Source organism: Myotis davidii, unplaced genomic scaffold (assembly GCF_000327345.1).
Source record: "Myotis davidii unplaced genomic scaffold, ASM32734v1 scaffold299, whole genome shotgun sequence".
NCBI classification, from domain to species: domain Eukaryota; kingdom Metazoa; phylum Chordata; class Mammalia; order Chiroptera; family Vespertilionidae; genus Myotis; species Myotis davidii.
Window position 1 is genome coordinate 9375251 of NW_006293088.1, and position 14992 is coordinate 9390242.

At 64.2% G+C, this 14992-nt stretch overlaps 1 protein-coding gene across 2 annotated transcripts in view; it reads left to right on the plus strand.

Moving 5' to 3' along the window:
• Positions 1 to 14593, plus strand: part of ACOT7 (acyl-CoA thioesterase 7) — a 73150-nt gene extending 58557 nt beyond the window's left edge. For both annotated transcript variants that reach the window (XM_006766760.2, XM_006766761.2), the window contains 2 exons: positions 2906 to 3090; positions 14213 to 14593. In XM_006766760.2, coding sequence (XP_006766823.1) covers positions 2906 to 3090; positions 14213 to 14311 — 284 coding nt within the window. In that variant the 3' untranslated portion in view covers positions 14312 to 14593. The remainder of the gene's footprint in view (positions 1 to 2905; positions 3091 to 14212) is intronic.
• The last annotated feature ends 399 nt before the right edge of the window (positions 14594 to 14992 follow it).

Below are 14992 nucleotides of genomic sequence, written 5' to 3' on the forward strand. Positions count from 1 at the left end.
CGACGGAGGGCAGAGGGCCTCCTCCCCGCCCAGGCCCCGGGGTGCTCCCCCTGCAGGCACCGGGCCCCGAGCACCAGCGCGGGCGACGGAGGGCAGAGGGCCTCCTCCCCGCCCTGGCGGCATCGAGAGCGAGTTAAGCTGCTGACCGTGCGCTCGGGCTTCGGGAAAAGGGAACTGTCCCAAACACGCGAGTCTTGTCCTTGCTCGCCCTCCATGGCCCCGGGGACAGCGTGGGAACTCGGGGAAGGATGCCATGCCGCTCTCTCTCTAGAGCGACTCCCGGGGACAGGACCACGAGGGGCTTCAGGCTCCACAGGGGAACCACGACGGCCCATGGCGCCCGCCCTGTGCGGTGGCTCCGGTGCCCTGGGGACCGCGGCGGAGAAAAGCGCGCCACGGCTCTGTCCACAGTCACGCCCGGGGGAGGGCTCAGCGCTGGCCGCGCCGCCTCCGACACAGGATTGTGCGTTTGTGTCCAATTCCACGGGCGGAGGCCTCGGCCGGCGCTCCCACGGGTCACTTGCTCCGTTTCTGAATATTTTTTGACTGAGAAGTGACCATGCCAAGGCAGCCGTGGAGAACAGGCGAGGGAGAAGACCGGTCCCTGTGTTGGGATGGTTTGGAGCCAAAGTTTTCTTGTGGAGACTGACTGTGGGAAACGAGGCACCTTCTAGAAAGGGCCGTGGGTGTGTCACGTCAGAAACACCAGCGTCCGCACGGGTTCCACGCCTCTAAGAACGGGCACAGCCACGGCGTTTGGCGCTTAAACGCGAGCTGCTCGCAAAGTTTGAAATATTTGGCGACTTTGCAGTCCTGGCCAGAGCAGTTTTTCATTATTCTATTTGTTTTTCCAAACCCTGGCATCCTGCTGAGTCTGCCCGTCTGCTGGGGGAGCGGGTGGGCACTGCCAGGCGCCGGGCCGTGCGCTGCGGCAGCTCAGCAGTGATTTAGAGACAGAACTGGCGAGGGTTCAGGCGCAGCCACCGACCCCGCGGCCTGGCTCTCACCTGACCCCGCTCACCGCCGGCGCCAGGCGTGCTAAGGGCTGGGTGCGACGTGCCCTCACCCGCCCAGCGAGACGGGCCTGTGCGGATCTGGGGCCTTCTCACCACCAGGTGTGAACATGGCCGACATCCGCCCTCGGCCTGGGTGTCAGCCTCGCGGGCGATGAGCGCAGCCTCACGGGTCCATCCTCCATGCCTGCGCGGGGCGCCGGGGGTCAGCGTCCCCGCGGCTGTCACGAGACCCGTGGCTGCCGGAGGCGCCCCTTACAGGACAGAATCGCGTCCCTCCTGAAAGTCGGAGAACACTCAGCACCAGCCTCCAGCCTCCTCCTCTTTCGGGGGGAGATGGGGCCTTGTCCCTCGAGAAGCCCCAGGCTCTGGTGCGGGTCTGGCTGCAGGAGCTGGGGACTCGGGCGGGGCCTTGGGGGCCGGGCCTGGCTGACCAGTCCGTCCGGCCATCACCAGGAGCGACCCAGGTGTGCCCTGGATGCTTGTGTGTGACTGTCCCCTGTAATGCCACCGTCATTGACCAGTGGCCTTCCTTCCCCCAGAAATGGCTGTGCCCCACCCGCAGAGCTCCCTGTAAGTATGCAGTTAAATGTGGCATGGAACATTCTGGAACTTTATAACCTGGAATAACTGCTCCGCTTGTAGCCTGCTCACTCCCCTAACAGTCGCCATGCTGCCCGACCTGTCTGTCTTCTGGGGTCTTTGAACATGCCTGGAGCTGGGACACAGGCTCCCAGGGGCACTGAGGGTCCCCGCAGCCAGCACTGCTTTCGGGGAGCAGGTCCCAGCCGTGTGGCCGGCCTTGGCAGGCATTTCCTTGAGCCGGGCCAGAGTGAGGCCATGGGGGAGGGGGCGGGTACGGCCACATATGGAGGCACGGAAGCCCAAGGGTTAGTGCTCCGCGTGGTCCTGAACAGCCCATCGGGTGGTCGTGGCTGTGCCAGCGCCTCTCGCTTCCCACCGCCAGGCGCGCGGCTCAGCACCTGCCCTTCCGTGCCGTCCCCACGGGGGCTGCTCCGTGAGGTGGAGGGATTCGGTGGAGGGAAGAGCTCGTGACCTGGAGGCGAGGGGCAGAGAGAGGCCCAGCAGCGACTGCCAGGGGGGAGCTCGTGACCCCAGGCGTGGGAAGTCTGGAGGGGTCGGTCGGGTGGGGACATGTGACGTTAGACTTCGTCATCCTCCACAAGGGAGACCGCGGGGAGGTGGTGAGCGCCAGGCCTCTGACCAGGACAGGGTCTCAGGAGGCAGATGTCCCTGCTCAGAGGAGGGGCCGCAGGTCCTGCCTGGACGCGGGTGGCCGTGTGCTGGGGCTGAAGTGCAGGCAGTGCTCAGGGATGCAGGACCCCGGTCAGTGTGGCGGCTTGGCCCGACCCGATGGCACGAGCCCTTCAGACCGGCACCTGGGACATGGCAGCCAGGGAGCTGGTTGCGGGGGGACGTGAAAGCGCTTCCTTGGTGGTGCTCAGAGCAGTGTGGGGAGCAGCTCTGTGGCTCCGGTGGGCACACAGGCCACAGCATGGACAGTGCAGGTTGCAGACTGGGCCTTAGCCGTCCGGACGGAGCCAGCTCCCCAGGGCTGCCTGCAGGTGGGTGGGGCTTGCCCTGAGGGGCAGGAGTGAGGAGGCATACCCCCGCCCCCGCACACACTGCCACTCCCAGCGTGGTGGCCTCGGGGAGGGCCCAAGATGCCACTAACTTCTTCCATGAATGAGACGAGTCTGCCTGTCGCGAGGAGATGGACGTGCGTGGGTACTAATGGTTTGCCGTGTGAACGTCCTAGTGATTAGAGTGGCCTGTGCTGCCTAACCCGGTGTCTTAGCGTCCTCCGTCCCGCTGATCCTGTGCCCCCCCACCCCCGCCTCGCCCTCCTAACCCGCTGTCCCGCTCCGCAGGCTATGTCATCACCATCTCGGGGCGCATGACCTTCACGAGCAATAAGTCCATGGAGATCGAGGTCCTGGTGGACGCCGACCCCGTGGTGGACAACACGCAGCCGCGCTACCGGGCGGCCAGTGCCTTCTTCACCTACGTGTCCCTGAGCCAGGAGGGCAGGTCGCTGCCAGTGCCCCAGCTCGTGGTGAGTGCCCCCGCGTTGCTCCCTGGGCTTCTCTCAGGGGTGAGCTCCGTGCCAAGGGCTCCTGCCCTGCGCAGGTGCTGGAGGGAGGACCCCCGACCCTGCGCTGCCTCGGCACCTGGCTGGGCTCGGCCTGGGTGCACAGGAGAGACAGGCGGAGCTGGATGTGTCCGTCCAGGCTGTGGTTTCCCACCAAGGAGAGGCCACCTTTGATTCTCCTCTGAGGGGTCTGCGGTGCACTGTGCTGATGGAAAGTCTGGCCGACCCTGTGGGTCGCTGCCCCCAGTGGGTCACTGGCCACGGCGGCTTCTCAGCTGAGGCTTCAGATGAGCGCAATGCGGAGGCTGCTGTGGCCCGATGGGGAGGGCGGGGGCTCAAGGGGGTTTATCTGTAAACAAAGCCCTAATGACTTCCTCCCCTGACAACTCCCAGCCCTGCCAGCTGTGCACACCGGAGGTCCCAGGGCTCAGTCCCGGAGACTTCCCAGGCTCCACCCCTCACGCCCTCCCCTGCCCGTCCTGGTGGCACCGGGGCCGCCACAGCCTCCTGCCCACACCCTCCTTCCTCAGCACCAGGTGGCGGCTCTCAGCTGTTTCATCTGGTCCCTTCCCTGCTGAGAGCCCCTGGGTCTGGTGCATGTCGCCTAAAGTCCAAGCTCCTGCTGCCCACCCAGCCTGCTCCCCCCTCCCACCCCTGGAGCCACCAGTCACCTCCTCAGAGGACACCCCATCCACGTGCCCGTCTCCCTCTCCTCTCACACCTGCCCTGCTTCCTCTGGAGCCTGGCCGCCGCGGGGCTTAGGGTAGCGGGTCGCTGGCTGATAGTCCGTCTCCCCAGCCCGGACCGAGCCTCCTAAGGCCTGGGACGGGTTTGCTCCTAACAGGTCACTAGGCCTGGGACAGGCTTGGCGCTTAGTGGGAGCTCTCTGAGAAATGCATGCGCCCTACTGTGAGCAAGGCTGCCCCCAGCATCTCCATCCTGTGTGCTAACGTCCCGCCACACTCGGGGGTCCCTGACCTCTTTCTCTCAGTCCTCAGCCTCTGGCTCCAGCAGGGTGGCCACATCCCAGGACGCTCTCCGTCTGCACCTCGCTGGCCTCTCCCTGCCTTTGGAATGACTCACTGGGCCACCCCACAGTCCCCCTAAGCATGAGGCTCCAACAGGTCCCGCCTGTGCCCTTCCCACCTCGACTTTGCCAGCTCTGTCTCTCCACGGGGCCTCTGCAGGCATCTCACACCCGATTTACCCCACACTGAGGCCATTATCTCCCCGAGGAAAATTCCACTGCTTGTGTCCACCCCTCATGCGATGGGAACCTGGCTGGCTCCTCTCTCCTACTCGGCCCACCCCAGTGTCCGCAGGCCCTGTCCCTGCTGCTGGGTCCTGCTCAGCCCTGAGCCTCCTCCCCCTGCTGCTGTCCATCCGGCTCTACACTGCAGCCATCGAGGTTGTTAAGAAAAATCAGATTCGTCCCCTCTCCCACCTGAACTGCCCTGGGCCTGGGTCCAGCCCGGCCGGCCTCAGCCCCAAACTCCTCCAGCCCCAGGGCCTTTGCACGTGCTCTGCTGCCTGCACGCCTTCGTGCAGGTGGGCACAGAGCCAGCTCCTCCCACTCTTCCCTCGCTGCTCTGGGTGAGGCCTTCCCGTCGTGGACTAGTGCGCGCGCATCAGTTTAGTATCCGGCCCGGCCCAGCCCTGGGCAGGACTGTGGCGCAGAGCGGGGCCAGGGACTGTCTGGGAGCATCGCAGGCTTGTTCCCTCCCCGACAGTCAGAGCGGCAGCCGCAGGTCCCTCCATCCCCAGCCTCCCTCCCTCAGTGGACCTGCCCCTGGTGTCAGGCCCATGGGTCCTGCTCTGTGATCTCAGGCAGTGCTTCCCGTGGGCCACAGGGTGGGGAGGGGCCCATGAGCTGGTTTATATCAGGGGCTCCTCACTGTCTTTCCTCGGACCTCCTCGGTAGAGCGTGCGCCCTACGAGGGAGAGGGGAGTCACCACGTGGGGAGAATAGAGCGTGACAGGGGGGCAAAGGGAAAGCAGGAGGTGGGGGCCCCGTGTTTTGCGGGGAGCACTTGCAACTTCAGTAAGGAGGTGAGGAGAGTGCACTCCGGTCGGGCCTGGAGTGGGGGGACAGGGAGCCGTCTGGGTGGAAGGAGCACAGACTCGAGGGCTGGAGAGGGGCAGGCAGGCACCTGCGCCCCCAGTGACCAGGGTCCCCAAATGGGCGAAAGACCAGATGGCCAAGGGGTAGTGATGTCTTCCTTTTGGAAAGGCTCCAGCCGAGTGAATGATGGACAGGTCCTCTAACCAGGTCTGCAGTACTTGCCAAGAACAGGGTGCACTCGCCCAGGTCCGGCAGCCGCCACGACTGCTCCCCAACACACCCCAGAACTCAGCTGGCAGGGAAGCCAGTGCCACCGCCAGGAGGCTCGGCAGTCTGTGCGCTCTGGGAGGGGGCCTCGGCGCCCCAGGAGCAGCCTGTGGTCAGGGGCCCTCTGTGGATGACCTGGACAGGGCTCCCCGGGCCTGTGGGTGGAGGAGGTGCTGGGCACGGTGGGGAGGCTGAAGGGGATGGGGAGCGACACCTGCTTGAAGGAAGGTGACCGAAGCCTCAGGTTTCAGGGGCCAGCACCACGGTGACCACAGCCTCCTGCCCCTGGCATTGTGTCCATCAGGCTGTGGTTTCTCACCAATTAAAGGCCATTTTGATTCTTCACTGAGGGGCCTGGGGTGTGCTGGTGCTGGTAAAAATAGCTTCTGTGGGGAGGAGGGGTCCCCTCCAGGGGCTGCCGTGAGGGTCGTCTGTCTCAGCACACGTGTGCTCCGGGCCTGTGCGCGCCAGCCTCCCCCTGTCAGCAATTCTTCAAGCTCCCGCCTATTTTTAGCTCCATCCCCAGGGCCGCTGACACGGAGGCGGTGGTGCTGTTTGGAGTGTTCCTGGTGCATATTTTATGCTGGGGAGGCGAGGGCGGCGCTCCCTGCAGCTGCAGGCACTTCCCAGGCTAATTATTAGGAGATGCAGACGCAGGGCCAGGAGCCAGGCTGCCCTCTGACCCAGGCCAGGCCCCGCCGCCCTGCCTCCCTGTACAGGCTTCCCTGTGGCCGTGCCCTCTGACCTTGGGTGGGGTCAAGCCGCAGACCTCTGATCCGGGCTGCAAGTGGCCGTGCACAGGGACATGGGGAAGCCACCCGGTGGCTCCCTGGGACCCGGGCACCGCCGGTGAGTGATCTTCTGTCAGCCCAGGGGCGGGGCCTTGTGTCCCCGGGAGCCTGAGGACCCAGTGGTGTCTGTGTTGGAGCCGCAGCAAGTGCCGTCCCTGGTCCAGCTGTGGCTGCTGCTGAGGGTCCCAGGAGACGTGCACGGGCGAGGTGCCGCGTCCTGGCCTGGTGTGCGGAGGCAGCGTGGACATGGGAGGGCTCGCTCCTGCCCTTGGCATTGGAGGAGCCCAGAACCCTTCTCAAGCTGGTGGAGGACGTGGGTTTTAGAAAACAGCAGCTTCCTGGATCACGATGGAATCAAATGCCGCAGTGAGCGGGCCTGATCGCTCAGCATGCCTCGGGCAGCCGGGCAGCGTCCTGGACCCGTGTGGCGGAGTGACATGTGATGGCTCCCTCACTGAATAGGCTCAGACAGACAGGCTGGGCCGGCAGGACTGACGGAGGACGGATGGGTCTGCTCCTGGCGTGGGGAGCCTGTTAGCGAGGGAAGCTGCGCCCGCCCCTCCTGCTCCGAGCGCGGGGAGTCGGACCGGAAGGGTCCTGAGGCTCCTTGACCGCCATGTCTTCCTGGGTTTGGATGCTCAGCACAAATCTGCCTTGTGGTGGGAAAATGCCGGAACCCTGAAGCTGCTCCGCCAGCTGGATGGTTGGTGCTCCACACGTCCAGTGGCCTGCGTCCCGCCTCCCCCGGTGCCGGGGTGTGTGGGCCACAGGGAGCGCGGGTGAGAGCCGCACCCCCACCAGCCGCTCTCCCACTGCTCTGCTGGGAGCCCGGACTCCCCCTTACACAGCTGAGCGTGTCCACTCTGCAGATGTCCTTTGAGGGTCCGCTGGTCCTGACAGCTCACACGGCACAGCCAGCGCTCTGAAAACCACCGATCCACGTCAGCAGCCACCCGCCCGCCAGCCCGGCCCCCCAGTGACCCCTCTCGCTGAACACTGGGAGGCCCTGCACCCCGTGGCGGCTTCTTGCTGCTCCCATGCCTTCAGCTCCCCGCCCCGCCTTGCTAATTTGATTTCTCCAGAACGTGAAAACCTGGGGGGCAGGGGCAGGGCTGCCCCCACGTGGAGAACAGCGCTCAGCGGCCCGGCGCCAGTGATGCCACCTCTGGGAGCGGGGACAGTGAACCTGAACGTGTGTCCACTGAGCACAGCCGCCGGGTCTGAATCGACACGAACACACCAGTTTGGATTTGGAGTGAAGGCTTTCCTGCTTTGGACTTCATTCTTCGATCATTATCCATTCAGCAAGTGCTCCCCCCACACCCCCACCGTGTCCAGGCATGTGCTGGCCTCGGACAGAGGGCAAGGAAGACCGATGAGGCAGAGCCAGTGCACGGGGGCCAACGCCACCGCCCGTGGGTAGCGCTCTCAAAGGAGTCCAGGATCCAGGAGGCAGGCACCTCGGGGCCATGCCCACTGTGAGCCTGTGGGGCCGAGCTCATCCCTGCCGGCCACGCACTGTGCCCTCACCAGGCTGAAGACTCCTTAATCGCCTGCGTGCTTGTCCCATGACCCCCGTGTCTCCATCCTGAGCACCAGGGAGGGTGCGCCGCGTGGCTGTCTAACCGCAAGGCCTGCGTCCGGCTCTCGGGGAGTTGTCACCGCTGGGGACCCTCTTGGCACCGGACACCACTAGTCACTAAAGGACGCGCGATCGGTTCGCCACGGGTGGACCAGCCACTGACCCACTGCGCCAAGTTCCGACGTGTTCTCAACGAACAGAGGATGGAAGGGGGAACGTTTGGTTTGCACTGTTAGGCTCAGGGAGCCACAGGCCTCGCCCACCCCACACGTGGGAGGAGCCGGAGCAGCGGCTGGGCTGCAGGAAGAGTGTGAGGGAAGGGGAGAGGCAGCCGAGGGCCCTGCGGCCGTGGGGGTCCCTGAGCTGGGCCAGGGCGCTTTCTCCCGCTGCCCTGGGGTCCCCCCACCCTCCTGTCCCTGTGGGGGGCGTGAGGCACCAAAGGCTCTTCCCCTTAAGGTGACCTCAGAGCCTCCTCCTCCCAGGCTGAGCTGTGCTGGAGCCAGGAGCGCCACACTGCACACACAGAGAGGAAGCACCTCGCGTGTCACCTCGAGTCCCCACTTCACAGTGGGAGCAGCTGGCCTGGGAAGGGGGCGGCACCCCTGAGGCACCCAGCCATGTCCTGGGACCCAGAGCCTGTGTCCTCGCCACCCTCGCTGCCCCTCCAGCAGCAGGCAGCTTCCTGGGCCTGTGCCATGGTGACTGGGGTCGCCACGCCCTGAGCTGCTGGTGTCCCCTTTGCGTCCCCTCTTCTCCCCGGCATGTGCACGGACCCCCACGCTGTGGACCTGCTCGGACTGTCGGGGTGACTGTCGGAGTGACTGGTCCCCGCCCTCCCCCTTCAGCTTCAGGCACTGGAAACAGTGATTTCCTTTCCCACGAGGAGCCTTTAAAAACAGCAACAACCAGCAACTGTGTATGTATTTACTCTGCCGGATGGAGGGAGCCGGCTGCGGCTGCGGCTGCGAGGAGGTGGCAGCTGGGCCGTGGGTCGGGTGTGTTCGGGGAGCCATGTGTCGCTGTCAGCTCCACACCCAGCGGGAGTGGGGGCCCCTCCTAGGCACTTGGCAGGCGGACTGTTGACGCCCTGGAGGCTGAGTGCCGCCCCCTGTGCTTGCTTCCGTTTCCCTGGGATCGACTGCCTGCCTCGGCCATCTCCATGAACTGCCCTGGCCAGATACCTCCCAGGGGGCCCGAGGCGGGCTGTCAGCACCAGGGGGCAGCAGTGCTGTGGGGTGGGCTTGATGCCCTCAGGCCAGCAACATCCAGCCCCGGTCCCTCCTCCAGGCCCTGCAGTGTCCGGCTGGGCCACGGCCAGCTGGCTCCACGCCCATCACTAGAGGCGCTGGTCCTGTCTGAGGGTGGATCCTGGCTGATGGGCTGGCTGCACAGCACTGGGCGTCGGGTCGTGTCTGAGCAGCTGTGGGCCTGGCGCTGGGGCCACATCTCCTCCCACGGGGCGGACACGAGGACTCGCCGTGTTTGGCACCAGCAGCACAGACAGGAATTGCCTGCCCCTCCTCCAGTGAGAAGCATCCAGAGCCTTGGGTTCACGTCCTGACACCCTGGGCGGCCTGTGTGCTGAGGGCAAGTGGCCCAGTCGGCTGGGGTGGTCTGGTGGGGAGCGGGCTTCAGGAGCAGGTGGGACGAGGGCAGACGAGCGAGGTGCCCACCCTGCAGGTGCACAGCCCCGATGGGCAACGGGGCCCTCGCTCACCCCCAGACCCGCAATGTGCCGCCCCTGCTTACAGACACACGCTCCCATGGGAACGCTCCCCAGCCCCCAGTTTATGTCCTCTGCCGGGGCCAGGGCCGGGCCAGGCTTTCTAGGGCTGCATCTGCCCTCATGGTCTAGTCCCGTGGTCGGCAAACTCATTAGTCAACAGAGCCAAATGTCAACAGTACAACGATTGAAATTTCTTTTGAGAGCCAAATTTTTTAAACTTAAACTATACAGGTAGGTACATTGTTATTAACTTAATTAGGGGACTCCTAAGGCTTAGGAAGAGCCACACTCAAGGGGCCAAAGAGCCGCATGTGGCTCGTGAGCCACAGTTTGCCGACCACGGGTCTAGTGGACTTTCCTCCCCTACGAACTGTAGGGATTCACCTACACGCAAAAATGAAGAGAAGAGAGAACTGTGTTGTCATCAACACGGGGCCCGCGGCCCGCCTCCCCACCCGGGCTCATTGGAAGCAAATCTCAGATCACATCGTCCAGGGCGGGCGGTGTCTGTGCAGCTGGCGCCAAGCACGGCGAAGGTCAGGGTCTCTCGGGCAGGACTGTTGTCATTGGCTTAGCCTCCCTGGTGGACTGGGCGGGGGCCGCGGCCTGGGCTTGGGCCTTCCTGCTCGCGGCAGCTGCAGGACCAGCGTTCCTCGTGTGCGGGGAGACCCCCAGGACCCTGGGTCTCCTGAGGTCACCCCAGTGGCAGATCACTGACCGTTTCCGGGAAGGGTGGGGGGGCCCCCGCATGCTGAAGCCTCCCGTTGGGGGCGCGTGGGCGCTCTCCCTGGTCCTCGGTCCGCACGGACGGGGTGGGGCACTCTTCTCCCCTTATAGACGGGGAACGGCTTGGCACGCCGCCCGGGGGCTCGTTTCCCTATGGGCCCTGCCTCTGCCATTTCCTGTTGACAGGACCCTGGGGCCCTGGGTCAGGGCCTTCCCGGGAACCCCCAGCACCTGCCCCTCGCGCCCCCCTGCTGTGCTTCGTCCTGGGGCCATGCGGCTGCCCCTCCCCGGGACTGCCCCAAGAGCTCCTCCTGGTCAGGCATGGGACCCAGATCCCCATAGAAGAGCCGGCCCTCCCTGCGGGTGCATAGCCTGCCCAGTTAGATCTGCTCTCCGAGGCGGGTCCGGTGCCTGCGCACACAGGGGTGGCGCCTGCCTGTGGGGGACACGGGGAGGGAGGCAGTGGTGCTTGGTTTTACGGAGCGAGCATTCCCTCCCCCGGGTGGCCTCTCTGCTGGGGTGGGGTGGGGCACCGCCCCCGAACCTTCCCTCTGACTCTGTAACTGAGGAGCGCGCTCTGGCCTCCGACGGGCCGTGGTTCAGAACAGCTTTACTAGAGACTCACACACCGTGCAGTCTGCCATTTGCATTGAGGTGTGCTTTTGTTTGTTTTTTATGGATTTCAGAGAGGAAGGGAGAGGGGGAGAGAGAGAGAGAAATATCAATGATGAGATAGAATCATGGATCGGCTGCCTCCTGTACACCCCCTATTGGGGATCAAGCCCACAACCCGGGCATGTGCCCTTGACAGGAATAGAACCCGGGACCCTTCAGTCCACAGGCCAACGCTCTGTCCACTGAGCCACACCAGCCAGGGCTGCATTGAGTTTTAACTACTGGTGTCAAACAGGGACAGCTAGGAGGACTTTGGTCCTCACGGCAACCTGTGGGGTGGACACGGGCCCATTTTACAGAAGAGGAAAGTAGGGGAGGCTGGTGGTCTCCCCGTGCTGGCCCTGGGGGGGGCTAGGCTGGGGCAGAATGAAGAGGCCACCCTCTTCATAGGCCACCCCAGGAAGGTCTGGTGTGTGGGGTCCCAGGTGGTCCTGGCCTTGCCCTGCTGGCCTGTGTGAGAAGTGACCCAGTTCGGGAGGCTAGCAGAGCCTGCCGCTGCCTGTCCAGGCATCTCCCAGGGCGGGTGAGGCCACCTTTGAGGGCCCACTCGGCCGGCTGATGGTGGAGTGTGTGGGGAGCACTTCCCAAGAAGGGTTCCTTAGGAGAGGGGTCCCTGGCCAGGTCAGGTTGGGAAAGCGGATTAAACAAAGTTAAGCAGGTTTATCTTCAGGATTTTCAGAACCTTGACCCAGAGGCCGTGTTCATTGTAAGGGGCCATCAGCATGCAGGTGCCCAAGCCCATTTGGCCACAGACCCTCAGGACGGCTCCATGTCCCGTCCAGAGTTGGGGACACACGTGCCTGAGTGACAGATGTCCTCAGGGAAAGAACCAAAGTGGACTGCGTGGGCAGACGGACGATGGGCAGGTGGACAGAGGGATGGCTGCAGAGAGTGAGGTGGCCCCTGGGTTCTCCTGGCCCAGCAGCCCTTCCTCAGCCCAGTGCCAGCTGCCTGCCCCCGAGGAGCCCGCCTCCGATGGGTGACTCCTGCCCGCCATCCAGGGCACCCCTGGTGACGGCTCCTAAGCTCATGACATCAGCTCCACAGGGCCATTTGCCACCCACCCTGAGCCCCTCCCAGCTCCCTGGAGCCACAAGAGCACCTGGCTGGTGACCCGGGAACTTGGGGATCCAGTTCCTTGCTGGAATGCCACGCCTCCCAGTTGCCAGGAAAACCCGTGGGCTGGGGAAACAGCCCCTCACGTCAGGCAGGGCCTGGCTGCAGGGCTTGGCAGGAGTCCGGCGCCGTGCCCTGTCCCGCTGCCGTGCCCTGTCCCGCTGCCGTGCCCAGCAGCCGGGCACACGCTCATGCGTTGGAGAAGTGCTCTTCTTCCCAAGCCTCTTGCGCTCTTTCCGGCCCCGGGGATGGGACTCACCAGCGGGACCCAGCCTGTGCCAGAACCCACGCACCGCACCGGGGCTGGGCCCGCAGGAGCACCCCTAGCATGTGCTCCAGCACCCCACCCCCCACCAGCCCCGGGACCACATGCGTGGCCCACAGTGGGGTCCTCTGCGCAGCAGGCAGGAAGCTTTCGCTGCAGCCCCCTCTCCCCCCGAGCAAGGGCCAGCCACGCTGCTCTGTGAGCCCTGCCTCTGGCTGCTGTGGGGGATGGGAGCCACGTTTCCGAAGCGACACACGCAGGTGCCACCGGGCAGGGGATAACCCTTCCTTCCTAGCTTGGTGGCCTTGACCTTGCATTCTTGGCCACGTCAGCTGTTCCCCATGTGGGACAGGGTTGGATGAGGGGGGCAGGGCCCGCGACCCTAAGTGGTCCTCAGACCAGCGCATCGCATACCTGGATGCTCCTTAGAACTGAGTCAGCCCAACCGCATGGCTCAGTGGTTGAGCGTCAATCTATGAACCAGGAGGTCACGGTTCAATTCCCAGTCAGGGCACATGCCCAGGTTGCAGGCTTGATCCCCAGTAGGGGACCTGCAGGAGGCAGCTGATCAATGATGTTTCTATCTCTCTATCCCTCCACCTTCCCCTCTCTCTAAAAAAATAAAAAAAAGTAAATACAATAAAACATATTAAAAACAACACCACCGGTGTTTTCACTCACTAACTTGTAAAAGGGCTTCTCCCCCCCCCGCCTTCTCCCTAAAATCAATAAAAACATCTATATATTTATTTATATTTAAAAGTCAGCCAGAGCAGCCGGAGGACCTGCAGGAAAGGGCCTGGGGAAGCCACCATTTCCACGCGTGCTCCTGAGACTCGGGTGGCCCCAGAGCTGCAGGCGCTCGCCCCTCATCCGTTAAATATCAGGGCTCATTGGCTCCAGGCGCCAGCTCTGAAGGTTCCCCCCTGGTGACCTGGGGAGCCGGTTTCTGAGGAGACGGGAATGCTTGGTCCAGCCTGACGCGGCGTCCTCCCCCTTGTCCACGGGGATCACTCTTTTCAATACGCCATTTGTCTTAAACCCTCGCGCCTGAAAATAGCCGCCGGCGTGTCATTGTGGTGAAAGGCGGCTTTCAGACACGAGTGTCACCAGGAAGTGTCTTCCCAGGGGAACCCGCGCGCGGCTCTTCAATCCTAAGTCCCAGCCTGAGCCACAGGAGGTGGGCCGCCGCCCAGGGGCCACACAGTGAGCAGCCGGGCCACTTCTGAATGAAAGGGGGCGCCGGTCATCCTCCCCCAGGTCAGCAGGCATGAGCCTGGGCAGTTGGCTCCGCCCCCTCAGTATGGGGCCCTGCTTCTCAAGTTACTCAGAGGAAGGAGAGACGAAGGGTGACGCAGACCGAGGTGCCACCTCCTGGGCATCCGTGCCCACAAAGCAGACGGGCTGCTCCAGTGCAATGAAACGGCCTCTCAAGGCCACATGGCCACAGTGTCTGTCCCCACTGTCCTTTGGGGCCAAGACTGCCAGCAGCTGGCATCCTAGGGATGGAGTAAACATGGGGCCCCAGCAGGGCCCCTCTTTCACTTCTCACTCTCTGCTCTGGGCCCTCCCTCCATGGCTCCTATCAGCAGCATCTCCAGCTGAAGTTCATTACCAAGAGGCACCAGGTGTGGGGTTCACTGTGTGAATGGTGATGTGGGGGTGCCCACGGTTAGGCGTTCCCAGTTGTCTTCTCTCCTGGCGTCCCCTCTGCAGAGCTCTGCCCTGGAGGCACCCTGGCCCTTCGAGGCGGCATGGCTGGCAGACAGGCCTCGCTGGGTGCCCGGGAGGTCCCAGGCGGCCAGGGGAGCTGGGCAGGCCCACGCCCCGGGCTCCGTGTGTCTCTCACCTGCCTGTTTCTGTGTGTGATCCGCAGCCCGAGACCGAGGACGAGAAGAAGCGCTTTGAGGAAGGCAAAGGGCGGTACCTGCAGATGAAGGCGAAGCGGCAGGGCCAGGTGGACCCGCAGCCCTAGATGCCTCCTCCCCTGCTGGGCTCGGAGCAGCCCCAGCACCCCACCACTCAGAAGTGACCCCCTTGGCCAAAACCCACTTCCCGTTGAGAGCTGGTGTTGTGTGCAGTGTTTGTCCCGCAGTGTTAACCTGCCTTCCCGAATGTACACCAAAGCTTTATTTATATATCCCGTTGTTGTCCTCACAGCATCGTCCGGCCCACACTCCCAGGCGCTGGGGAGCATTCCACGCAGTGCGGTCTGTCAGGACTCCAGCCTCACTAATAAAGCTGCTGTTCAGCCGGACCTCGGTCCTGGGTGGTCTTTTGTCTTGGGGCTCCTTGGGCTCGTCCGCCCGCCGGTGCCTGCTGGTGCCCCAGACACTCAGGCACAGCAACGCCCACTCACGTTCCCTGAGGACTTGCTGGCTGGAGAGAGCACCCCTTTCCCCAGGCCCCGGTTCCATGTCCCGGCCCGAGGTCTGCCTGGCTCCTGCAGGGTGACGCCCGTAGCGGGGCGGGGTTGTGAGGAGGTGGGGAGGCCGTGAGCAGGGGCCGCTGGGCTCAGCCAGCTGTGGCCTCTGAAGCAAGAGGCAGGGACTCCGGGAAGGAGCCTCCTGGTTGTGCCAGGCCCGTGGCGCATGTGGGAACTCCCCAGCCATGGGGGGGGGCGGGTGGTTTGGCCTGACTGTGGGGTGAGGGTCTG